We start from the raw sequence: 12,866 nt of genomic DNA on the forward strand, positions 1-12,866 counted from the left end.
TATGTGCGTAAGTCATTGAAGGTGGCAGGACAGGTTGAGCGAGTGGTTAATAAAGCATACAGTAATAAAGCTTTATTAACAGGGCCATAGAGTGCAAGAGCAAAGAGGTTATGGTGAACTTGTATAAGTCACTAATTCAGCCTCAGCTAGAGTACTGTGTCCAGTTCTGGGTGTTGCATTTTAGGAAGGATGTGAAGGCATTAGAGAGGGTGCAGAAAAGATTCACGAGAATGGTTCCAGGGATGAGGAACTTCAGGTTTGAAGATAGATTGGAGAAGTTAGGGCTGTTTTCCTTAAAGAAAATAAGGCTGAGAGGAGATTTGATAGAGGTATTCAAAATCATGAGGAGTCTGGATAGAGTAGATAGGGAGAAACCATTCCCATTCGTGAAAGGATCAAAAATGCAATGGCACAGATTTATAAAAAATAGTAAAAGAAGCAAAGTGACATGAGGAAAAACTTTTTCATCCAGGGAATGATTAGGGTCAGGAATATACTGCCTGAGAGTGTGGTAGAAGCAGGTTCAACTGAAGCATTCAAAAAGGAATTGGATTGTTATTTGAAAAGGAAGAATCTGCAGGCGTATGGGAATAAGGCAGAGGAATGGCACAAAGTGAGTTGCTCATTCGAAGAGCTGGTGCAGATTCGGTGGCCCAAATGGCCTCTTTCTGCAGCATAACAATCAATTCTGTGAAGAGAACTGGGAGAGAAACAGAATCCTGGTGGTTCATTAAAAAGAATATTTAAACTGCTAACCTACATAATGGAATCTTGTGTAATACAAAGTTCAACTCACTAAGATTTGATTATAGTCAAGCTTGACAAGTTCAAATGAATCCTGACAATCCCTATTTGTTAGCGAACCCACATCCCCATGGAATGTCAGGACATTTTATACACTATATGCATGGTGCTGAACAGCCCAATGTCCCACTATATGGTAATACCTTCCAATCAAATGAAAGATCAATATGTTATTTTGTCATATGTACAGGCATGTGACGTATGCACTCATACAGCAAAAAGATGAGGCATCTCTGAATGTAAAACTTGATGCAAGTCACTGCAAACTAAAAATGCCCATAAATAATTCAAAACTGTACATCAGGTAAAATAAAAACAAACAGTTGAAAGACAGGCTGCACCACAGTTCAAACAATACAAGGTCAGATGAACAGGTCTACTGTGTTGCTATGTTTCTCCTTTTAGGTCATCCATGACATCTGTATTTTGAAGTTAGCATATCCTTTTTCTGGGATCAGTGATGCCTCAGGGTCTGCAGGGAGTTACAGCTTTAACAGAAAATAAGTTTTTGACCTAGGAAACTAATCTTTCCTGCAGTATGGTTACATTTTTCCATCATAAGATTCAATTCCAGACAGTGCTGATGGAACCCCAAAGCACTTGCATCATTTAAAAAAAATGTTCAAGAACAATCATCACAGCACTTAAGATTTAATGTGCATTTATTCTTAACATGTGGAACATATAGTATAAAGATTTTATACTGAATAAATGATATTCATTAAGCCAGAGGAAAAGGAGGAATTTACATCAAGTTTTTAACTACATTATCTGAAATACAAATATGCGATTCGCACTGAAAAATTTCTGAAATTGTGTTTCTTCATTTTTAAAATTTCTGATCATTACCTGTACTTAACCTTTTCCACACCTTGATTATGAAGCAAAATGTGATCAGCTGCTCTCCTTGAAATAGAGCACAACTTTATACATACAGAAACTTGTACATCACCCTCATTGGAGATATGGCCAAAATATATAATAAAAAAAATAATTAAAATCTACCACTTTCTTTAAACCTTACCACATCATGGAGAAAGAAAAACTGTAAACCTCATTCTAAAAGAAACAAACACAACAGAAATAGTTTGAGGGTATGTGCAATGTACAACTTCTATATACATTGCAGCCCTTTAGCTGTAGGAAAAAATATCAAAAGGTGAACTGAGTGAACTAAGAGATGGCTGAGGACTGTCATACTGTGGAAGGTAAGGAAGGTATGAATATGACAGTAATTTGAGGAAGTAATTTGTGTTTATCATCGCTTTCTCTCCCACCTCCCCCCCAAACCCAGATCAACTGTTTATTTGCTGTTAGACTAATGCATTTTAATTTCTTCTGTGTTTGGACTATGCACACCTGTTTTTTGATCCCCTACACCTAGATCACTAAGTTCTATTGCACAGCGCTTTCTGTGGTATGTATGTACTTCAAAATTATTCTGGTGCTTTTTTTTTTACCTTTTTCTTTTTTTAAGTGGTAAAGAATATTTAATTGTACAATGTTTGCCACATTTCAAAATTCACCTTTTTTCGCTTCCAAAAATATCATACAAACATGAAAGAAACATCCAAAGGGAATCTAGGGATAAAGATAACCCCGACTGTACTAGACAGCAACTTTGGTTAAAAAAATGTTTTAAAAAGTACTTACACATAGACAGCAAATACTTATTTCCATCTTATATTTGACCAAGTTGACTACCTTTTTAAAGCCCAATTTCCTTCATAAATGGGGCAGAGGAGCAAAGATTATTTTTGTTGTTGGATAAATAACAGAAACAGCCAATCAAATGCAACTCTCTTGTCTCCACTCATACATGCCTGGCTTCCCACTTCTGTCATAACTGGCCAATCATGAGCAGTGTATCGCAAATGACAGATGCAACCATAGAGTTCAGAACAGATGATATAGAAATATCTAGCAAGCGACCCTCATATAAAACAAATTCTGAACGGTTCTCTTCTATTCTAGCCATGGCAAGCAAAGCCTTGGCTGCCTGACACATCATGTGCACACTGGTTGGCTCAATGGGCGGAGGCTGCATGTGCATCAAATTAGGCTGACTGTGCTGAAGTTGGGCCACAGTGAGGCCGTCCTCAAGGAAGCCGATCAGGTTGCTGATGCTTCCTTTTTGCACAGCAATAGCTCTAGCCACCAAAGTGTCCCCTTGGGCAAAGTTCGACAATAGAGCAACGGACATTTCTCGGCAGACTGAAATTCTCCGGTCACCCACGTACCTAACCAAAGTAGCATATAGTTTCTCCTGACGGCTGAAAGGGGGAGTTGCCAGGATGAGATCCACATTATTGTCCTGAATGCTGAGTTTACATAAGGTCTCCAACACAAGTCTCTGTGGTGACAGGACTGAATTAAGTCCCACTGTTGGGAAAGGATCCTGGGCTTCTGCTGAAGGGCATACCATCCAGTGTAGCAAGCCATCCAAAATTGGCAAACAAATGCTTTCTGGGTATACAGACAGGTCCAGCTGCCCAGAAATGTTGGCTAATGTAACCAAGGTGTTCTCCCGTAAAACTTCAAGGCAATCCCACCACCATTCATCTTTGTTGCAGGCTACCCCTTCGTCTTCTTCTTCCTCTTTCTCATAAGTTCGCGGTGTTTGCTTTCTTTCTGGATGTTCATGATGAAGCAAAATCAGCTTCCCCAAAATAAGTATTAGGCCTGAGTGCCTTGACATTTCAGCATCATTCCCAGGCACAAAAGACAAGCTACGAACTATATTTGACACACAAATACAACGCTTTGCCAAAGAGTCCCACCAGTCAGAGATTGTGCACAATGGAGTCTCATCACGGCTGCAAGGCTCATCCTCCAATAATTTTATACTTCTGTGTGCTTTTGCTTGGTGGATGCCAAAGAGAAACTTACTGCTGTCTGTCTTAGAAGCTGAACAATTGGAATGGTCTTCTGGTAGGGCTCCTGGCCGAGCTGACAATACATCATCTATCGTGGCTGTGATACTCTTTTCCTGCTGCTCTTCTGCATTGATGTTTTCATTGTTCTCGTGTTCTTTTGTTTTTTTCTCTTTACTTGGACCACTTAAACACCCCATCACCCTCTTGCGTGATAGCATTTCCATTTTGCTCTCAAAATGGGTCTGAATGTGCTCTGTTGTGTCACCTCCACCAATTTTCCAATGGAGCAATCCACTGTCGAATTCCTGAACTCGGCCAAGTTTATTTGTACGATCAACTACAAAAAGATCTTTTTTCTTCACAACCTTCAATGGCAGCCTATCAAATTTACTGGCTTGTTTTGGCTTTTCATCACCAACTTGTGAATCATTTGCTGTAAAGTTGGCTTGGCTGTCTTCACTTCCCAACTGGCCACCTTCCTCTTCCTCTTGGTCACTGTCATCACAATCGTCATCATCATCATAATCATCGTCATCATCATCAAGTTCTTCTTCTTCAGCTTCCTCCTTCCCAATATCGTCCTCAGTATGGTTAACACCATCTTTCTTAAATGCACCTGGATCAAGGAGAGCTTTCTGGCCTGGATCTCCAACCTCATACTCTTTTAAAATTCCAAATATTTCTATCAAGCATCTTCTGAAATATTCTACCAGAAGCTCCAGGAAACCAGATAACTGTAAGAAGAATAGAAATGAAAGGATTTAATTTCAGATTCCAAGCATATTTTCTTTAGTTACTTAATTTACTTATCAACAACATTTTATTTTTAAATACAGGCTTTCAAATAAGCCTGTGATCTGCTATGGGATCCTAGGGTGTTCATGAGGTCATTAGATTTTATGTTATCTTTATATACTGGGCCAGGCATATCATGTGTAGTCTGTATAGTGGTTTGATTATTCTGCACATATTCGTCTATCTTTCTATACATTTTGACTTTTGTAGCCTATTATCTTATTGCTTTATTCAGTTCTGTAGTTATAGCACTTTTTTGGGTAACTGACACAGTCTTCCAGAAATTAGAACAGTAATACTGTAAGTCCCCATTTTAAGTTGTCTCATTCAGCGTCAGCATCTTGGATATAAGAGATCAGTTCATGCACTTAGTGTCAGGATTTCTGCTCTAGCATTGTTTTGCACCAGGGCTGATGTAGCATCGTGTGACCCTACTGGCATCATTTTGGAGCGGCCTCTTCCACTCGCCGATTCTCTTTCTGACTCACTGACTCTCTACACTTACTGCCTCTCTCACTCACCACTTCTTTTGCTCAACACTTCCCTCCCTAATTCTCCTACTCATAGTTTCCCTCCTGGATCCTCCTGCTCATCGCCTCCCAGATCTTCCCACTCATCGCTTCCCTCCTTGACCCTCCCACTCACAGCTCCTCTCACTTCCTCCCTCTTGCCACCCCTCTCCCGAGCCCTTGCTTACAGCAATGATTCAGGTGAGGAAAGTGATGAGCAGGAGAGGTGGCAAGCAGGAGGGTTGGCCAGCAAGAGAGGCAACACATGAAAGGAGGTCAGCAGAGTCGGCGAGCGGGAGGGAGCTGGTGAGTGGGAGGATCAGGGAGGATCAGGGAAGGAAGCGATGAGTGGGAAAGAGTCAGAAAATGGGAGCGAGTCAGAGTGGGAGGTAAGTAGAAAGAGTTATCATATTTCTTTTACATTTTAAAATTTATTTTTTAAATTATTTTGTTTGCAAGTATATGAATTTAGGAATGCACAGTATTTCAACTTACAGGGTATAGGTTTTACAATTTTTTTCTGACGAGAAAGGTCCTACAGAACCTAACTTCAGCTTTTACATCAGTTGTAATGGGAAAACTTAATTCATTTAAAGTTGTTTCACAAAAAGCTGCACTTTTCAGCAGTGCAACTATAACATTAACCAAAGGGTTACTGCGTGTCAAAATTTAAAGAGGTGCTCCATACATAAAATTTTGGAAACCACTGCAGCAGAATTAATTCAGAAGTTGACTCAGAAGAATACTTGTTATAACAATTTAATACCAGCAGCATACAGGACCTACATTTAAAAAAATATTAATTTGAAATAAAATTATTAGCCTTTCATAGTTGAACTAAAAGCATTTCATAGAAGTTTGTAAAGTTCACCTGCAAAGAACTAGTCATGAGGCTGTGAGCTGATATCAAACAAAAAAAATTGACAGAATTTAGAACACATCAGGTCAAGAATACATTGTATACTTTTTTCACAATTACCTTTAAGTAACCTATGAAGGCAAGGTTTGAGGGGCTTGTTAATAATCATTAGAAAATCCACAAAATTGGCCAATATATCTGTACCATCCACTTTCACAGCAGCCAGTAGGTAAGAACAATGTTTTTAGTGAGGGTTCACTACCATGTTTCTTGCGACTGCATGTTTTCCAGTAGTTGGAAAATAGTTAGAATCATGTTTAACTAATTTATTGGAGTTTTTTTTGAAGGAGTAACAGGTGCAGTGGATAAAGGAGAGTCTGTAGAAGTAATGTACTTGGATTTCCAGAAGGCATTTGATAAGGTGCCCATCAAAGATTATTATGGAAAATAAAAGCGCATGGCGTAGGGGGTAACATTTAGCATAGATAGAAGATTGGCTGGCTGGCAGAAAGCAGAGAGTATGCATAAATGGGTCTTTTTCTGGTTGGCAGGATGTGATGAGTGGAGTCTCACAGGGGTCTGTACTGGGGACTCAACTTTTTACAATTTACATCAATGACCTAGATGAGGGGAGTGAAGACATGGTAGCTAAACTTGTAGATGACACAAAGCTAGGTAGGAAAATATGATGTGAAGAGGACATGAGGAGGTAGCAGATGGATATAGATAGGTTGAGTGAGTGGACAAAGATCTAGCAAATGGAATTTAATGTGGGAAAATGTGAAGTTGTTCACTTTGGCTTGAAGAACAAGAAAAAGGGTATTACTTAAATGGAGAACAGCTACATAATTCTGAGATGCGGAGAGATCTAGGTGTTCTAGTACATGAGTCACAAAAAGTTAGAATGCAAGTATAGCAAGTAATTAAGAAGACTGATGGAATGCTATCCTTTATTATGAGAGGAATTGAACATAAAAGTAAGGATGTTATGCTTCAGTTATACAGGGCATTGGTGAGACCGCACCGCGAATATTGTGTGCAGTTTTGGTCTCCCTATTTAGGGATGTAAATGCATTGGAGGCGGTTCAAAGGAGGTTTACTAGATTGATACCTGGAATGAATGGGTTGTCTTTTGAGGAAAGGTTGGACAGGCTGGTCTTGGAGTTTAGAAGGTTGAAGGGTGATTTGATTGAAGTATACAAGATCCTGAACGGCTTGACATGTTGGACGTCGAAAGGGTGTTTTTTCTTGTGGGTGAGTCCAGAACTAGGGGGCACTGTTTTAAAATTAGGGGTTGCCCTTTTAGGACAGAGATGAGGTGAAATTTTTTCTCTCAGAGGGTTTTACGACTTTGGAATCCTCTACCTCAGAGGGTGGTGAAGGCGGTGTCATTGAATATTTTTAAGACAGAGATAGATAGATTCTTATTAGGCAAGGGAATCAAAGGTTAGTGTGGTTAGATGGGAACGTGGAAATCAAAACACAATGATCTTATTGAATGGCGGAGCAGGCTCGAGGAGCCGAATGGTCTACTCCTGTTCCTATTTCTTATGTTCTTTCATATTTAAAGGTTGTTAGTGCAAAACCGCTTCATTAACCCATACAGGTCTGTTCAGTAGTTCCAATGACCATTTGTACTTTTATCTAAATGTTTGCAGATGCATAATCTCCAGAAGTAACTGCACTCCCTTTTAGTTTAAGTTGAGGCTGTATTAAATTGTAATAGAAACATAAAATGCTGGAAATGCAAACCATGTCACTCAACACCAAAAAAAAGAAAAACACAGATTGTCATTTTGCGTCAGATCTGTTAGAAGAACTTTTCCAATTACCAGCATTTCCCTTTATCTATGTTATAAAACTGCTCATGTACCAGACAGTGTTTTTGAGCTTGAAGGACAACTGAAAGAGTATCTTCCCCCATGGACATTGCTGACTCTAGGAGCAAATCAGACCAGAATGTCTGGAGATAACATGAGTGAAGGAAAATATTTTAAATAATACCAAGTAGTGATACAATGGGTTTGTAATGCAATAGCTTCAGTGTGATTATTTAATTGATTACTGAACCGAGTATTCAGATATTTTAAATTATAAAAATCTAGCTTGTTGCTATAAAAACATACAGGTGACAGCCTACTGTCATGCTCAATGACCAGAAGATTAGTAGGCAACATAAAAGGAAATACTGAAGTCTTTCACCAACACATAAATAGTAGAAGGGTAGGTCAAAGGAAAGGTGGGTCCCATTAGGAACCAAAAAGGAAATCTTCTTATGGAGACACAGAGAATGGCTGAGGTATTCGATGAATATCTTGCATCTGTTATTACTAAAGAGGAGGATGTTGCCAATGTCACAATAAAGGAAGAGGTAGTAGAAAAATTAGAACGATTTGAAGTAGATGAGCAGGAAGTACTTAAGATTTAGCTGCACACAAAAAAGACACCTCGTCCAGAAGGGATTCATCCTAGATACAGGTCACAACTTTCCAAGCCCCCAGTTTGGGTATGGGGTGATATCAGAGAACTGGAGGATTGCAAATTTTACACCCCTGTTCAAAAAAAGGGAGAGTGATAAATCTGACAATTATAGGCTAGTCAGCCTGACATCAGTTGTGGGGAATTTTTCAGAGGCAATAATTTGGAACAAAATTGTTACTTGAAAAAAACATAAATAACAGCCATCATGGATATGTCAAAGACAAATTGAGTCTGACAAACTTGATTGAGTTCTTTGACCAAATAGGGGGCTAGTGCTAAAGGATGAGGGTAATGCTGTTGATGTTGGACTTTCAAAAGGCATTTGATAAAGTGCCATCTAATAGCAAAATGGGATTAAAGGGGCATTGACAGTTTGGATATAAAATTGAGGAAGTGACTAAAAGCAGAGAGCCATGATGAACGTTTGTTTTTTTGGACTGGAGGCAAGTACACAGTGATGTCCCACGGGGGTCAGTATTAAGGAGACTGCTCTTTTTTTGATGTATATTAATGATCTAGACTTGGATATAAAGAGCATAATTTCAGATTTTGCTAATTAACATGCAACTTGGAAACGTTGAGAAGGAGAAAGATATAAAGACAGGCCACTGAAATGGACAGACATAAGGCAGATGCTTTTAACACAGAAAACCAAAGTGATACATTTTGTAAGGAGGATTTAGGTGAGGCAATATAAACTTAATGGTACAATTTTAAAGGGAATGCAGGAATAGAAAGACCTGGATGTTTATGTTCATAGACATATGGGCCCAAAAGGTCTGTTTTTGTACTATATGTTTATGTACACAAATTGTTAAAGGTGATAGGACAAGTTGAGGAGACTGTTTAAGAAAAAGCATTTGGCATCTGTGGCTTTATATATAGACAGTACAAAAGCCAGGAAGTTATCTAAACCGTTATAAATTATTGGTAAGGTCTCAGCTGAAGTATTATGTCTAATTTTGAGTACCACACTTTAAGAAGGATGTTGAAGGCCTTGGAGAAGATGCTGAGGAGATTTACTAGAATGCGGGACCTCATTTACGTAGAAAGACTAGAGAGGCTGGGATTGTTCTGCTTAGAGCAGAGAAGTTTAAGTGGGGGGGGGGGCGGGATTTAATATGGGTGTTCAAAATTATGAGAAGTTTTGATAGACTAAAGAAGGAGAAAAGATTTCCACTGGTAGGAGGGTTAGAAACCAGAGGTAATAGGTATAAGGTATTTGGCAAAAGAACTGGAGCAGGGAGAGAAGAAATTCTATTAAGCAATGAATTGCTATGATCTAGAGTTTAATACTTGAAAGGGTGGCGGTAACACATTCAAAAAAGAATTAGATACATACATACATGGAATCTACAACACAGAAACAGATCATTTGGCTCATCTGGTCTAAGCTGGCATTAATGTTGTACATGAGCCTCCTCCCACCACTCTTCATCTAACCTCATCTACATATTTTTTATTTGTTTCTCCCTCATATGTTTATCTAGCTTTCCCTAAATGCATCTATGCTATTTACCTCAACTACTTCTTCTGGTAACAAGTTCCATATTCCAATCATTCCTTGGGTAAAAAAGTTTGTCTTGAATTTCTTACTGGAGTTATTGGTGACTATTTATGGCCCATACTTTTGGTTTCCCCTTTAGGTGGTGACATTTTCTCTAGTCGACCCTATCAAATCCTTCATAATTTTGACTGAAAAAGATCACCCCTCGTTTTTCTCTTTTCCTTTTCTCTTTGCCACTCTGTTCCTATTTTTGTCCCCCACGCCTCTGCTTTTCTGGCCGGGACTTCCAATCCCGGCTTCTCCAGTCCCTTCTTCGCAGCGCTGGAGTGTTGGGGGAAGACAAACCACACCCAATGTTTACGGCCCTAGCTGCTGCATTCTGTAAGTAAAGAGTTTAAATGTCCCAAAGCTTCTCAACAATTAAAAAATTGATTCAGCCTTAATGTTACAGCACTACCATTATCATGACTTCAACCCCATGGCTGCATAATATTTCCCGTTTATTGTTGTATTGTGCTGTTTCACCTTGTTCCCCTATTGGTTTGACCATAGCATCTTAACAGGAGAATGAACAATGCTACCACTTGACTTCCTTAACAGCACCTACACTGTGAACCACCACATAGACTGCAACGGTTCAAGAAAGCGGCTCATCACCACTTTCTCAAGGACAATTAGGGATGGAAAACAAATGCGGGCTATTAAGGTAGTGATGCCCACATCATGTGAAATAACAAAAAAAATGGAAACTGTGCAATAATCATTACTGCAAAACCCAACCAGCTCATCTGATTTCTCTGATTCCTTCAGCAGGATAGAGCTTGCAAATTATAACGATTGCAGAAGAAACACAGAACATGAAAGAGATAGGTATGTAGTTGGAGAAGAAAGTAATGCAACAGTCAGTAATACTAAACATCAGACTTTAAGTGAAACAGGTAGTCTCAGACCACAGGATCCTTAAAATTATATACCAGAACATCTTAATTACAGCAAAAATCACTTACTTGGGAGAGGTTAAATGTGGCTACAGTGCTGTCATCATAAAGTAAGATGTTGATAGTGTCCAAGGCCCAAGTGCTTTCAGCCAATAGACCAGATCTGAGAGACATCATAACTCTCCACGCCTCTGGGGCTCCTGAAAAAAAGTTAAAAACAGATCAACAATTATTTATTAATATGGCCATGCTTGGAATTTCTCGATGAATCAAATTAACATTAATTGCTGGTACATCTGTATTTTAAATAATGGAAGAACTGACATATCAAAATCAGGGAATTGTTAAGAATGAGATTCATGTTTAACAAGAGTGGCAAGTTCGGTTGGTGTTGAAGATATATTAATAATCTGGATTTGCATTTTCAGGGCAGACTTTCAAAAATTGCACATGCTGTGGAAGTTGGAAACATAGTAAACATTGAGGAGGATATTAACAGATTTCAGAAGATAGATAGATTGCTCAAATAGGCAGACATACAGCAGACGAAGTTTAATGTGCAGAAGTGTAAAGTGATTAATTCTGAAGAATGAGAAGAGGCAATATAAACTAAATGGTGCAATTTTCAGGGGGAAGTAGGAACAGAGGGGTCTGTGGCTGTACGTACACAGGTCTTTGAAGGGAGCAGGACGAGTTGAGAAGGTTGTTAGGAACAAAGTAACAAGAACAGGCCATTTAGCCCCTTGAGGCTGTCCCGCCATTCAATGAGGTCATGGCTGATCTGTGACATAACTCCATATCATTGTCCCAGATCTCTTAACATCTTTGGTTATCAAAAATCTATCAATTTCAATTTTAAATTCAACAATTGATCTATCATCAATCACCATTTGTGGAAGAGTTTCAAATTTCTACTTTGCATGAAGAAGCATATCCTGACTTCATCCTGAAAGGTCTGGCTTTAATGTTTGAGTTATGCCCCCAGTCCTATAATCGCTAAACTGTTCCCCTTAATATCTTGAAAACTGATCAAAATACACCTTAACCTTTTAAATTTAATGGAATACAATTCCAGTTGGTTAATCTTTATTTGTAGCTTAACTTTTGGAGCTCAGGTACCATTATAGTAAATCAATGCTGCACTCTTTCCAAGGCCAATATATCCTTCCTAATGTGTGGCACCCATAGAATTCTAGATGTGGTCTAACTAGGGCGTTCTATAACTGAAGCATGACTTATACCTCCTTGTATTGTAGTCCTCTAGATATAAAGTCCAGCAACCCATTAATCCTTATGATTGTTTTCTGCACCTGTTCATGACATTTTAACAATCAATGAATCTGGGCCCCCAAGTCTTTTTGAACCTCTGCTATTTCTATCGGTTAACCATTTAGAAAGTACCCTGTTCTATACTTTTTAGGTCCAAAGTGGATGATCTCATTTTTGCCTACTTTGAAATCTATTTGCCATAATTTTGCCCAGCCATTTAATCTAAAAATGTCTCTTTGTAATTTTACATTGTTTACAGTACCACATATCTTTGGTGTCATTAGCAAATTTGGATATGTGGCTTTCTCTCCCATTGTAGAAGTCATTAATGAATACAGTGAATATTTGAGGCCCCAACACTGATCCTCAGGCACACCACAAGCAGCATCCTTCCAATTAGTGTACCTGCCCATTATCCCAAATCTCTGTCATCTGCTGCTCAGATAATTTCCTAACCGGTCCACTATTTGCCTTCAATTCCCTGAACTTCAACTTTAGCGGTTAAAAAGGCATATATAATTATATGTATATAGGCTTTATAAACAGAGGCATATAGCACAAAGGCAAGCAAATTAAGTCAGGCCTTTGTAAATAATTTGTAGGCCCCAGCTGGAGTACTGTGTCCATTTCTAGTCACCGCCCTCTAGGAAGGATGTCAACACCTTAAAGAGGGTGCAGAGGATATTAATTCAAATGATGCCAGAGGTGAAAGGCTTCAGTTACGTGGAAAGAATAAAGTAACTGGAGTTGTTTTGCATAGAATAGGGATGATTAAAGGCAGATTTAACACAGATGTTCAAAATTATGATGGGTTCTGATGGAGTAAAT

General features: G+C 38.8%; 1 protein-coding gene across 2 annotated transcripts in view; it reads right to left on the reverse strand.

The window, feature by feature from the left end:
• Window positions 1-2,644: 2,644 nt before the first annotated feature.
• Window positions 2,645-12,866, reverse strand: part of arid1b (AT rich interactive domain 1B (SWI1-like)) — a 947,552-nt gene continuing 937,330 nt past the window's right edge. For both annotated transcript variants that reach the window (XM_041178734.1, XM_041178726.1), the window contains 2 exons: window positions 10,839-10,969; window positions 2,645-4,414 (listed from right to left, as the gene is read on the reverse strand). In XM_041178734.1, the coding sequence (XP_041034668.1) occupies window positions 2,645-4,414; window positions 10,839-10,969 (1,901 nt within the window). The remainder of the gene's footprint in view (window positions 4,415-10,838; window positions 10,970-12,866) is intronic.

The sequence above is a fragment of the Carcharodon carcharias genome, chromosome 2 (assembly GCF_017639515.1).
Source record: "Carcharodon carcharias isolate sCarCar2 chromosome 2, sCarCar2.pri, whole genome shotgun sequence".
Lineage (NCBI taxonomy): Eukaryota > Metazoa > Chordata > Chondrichthyes > Lamniformes > Lamnidae > Carcharodon > Carcharodon carcharias.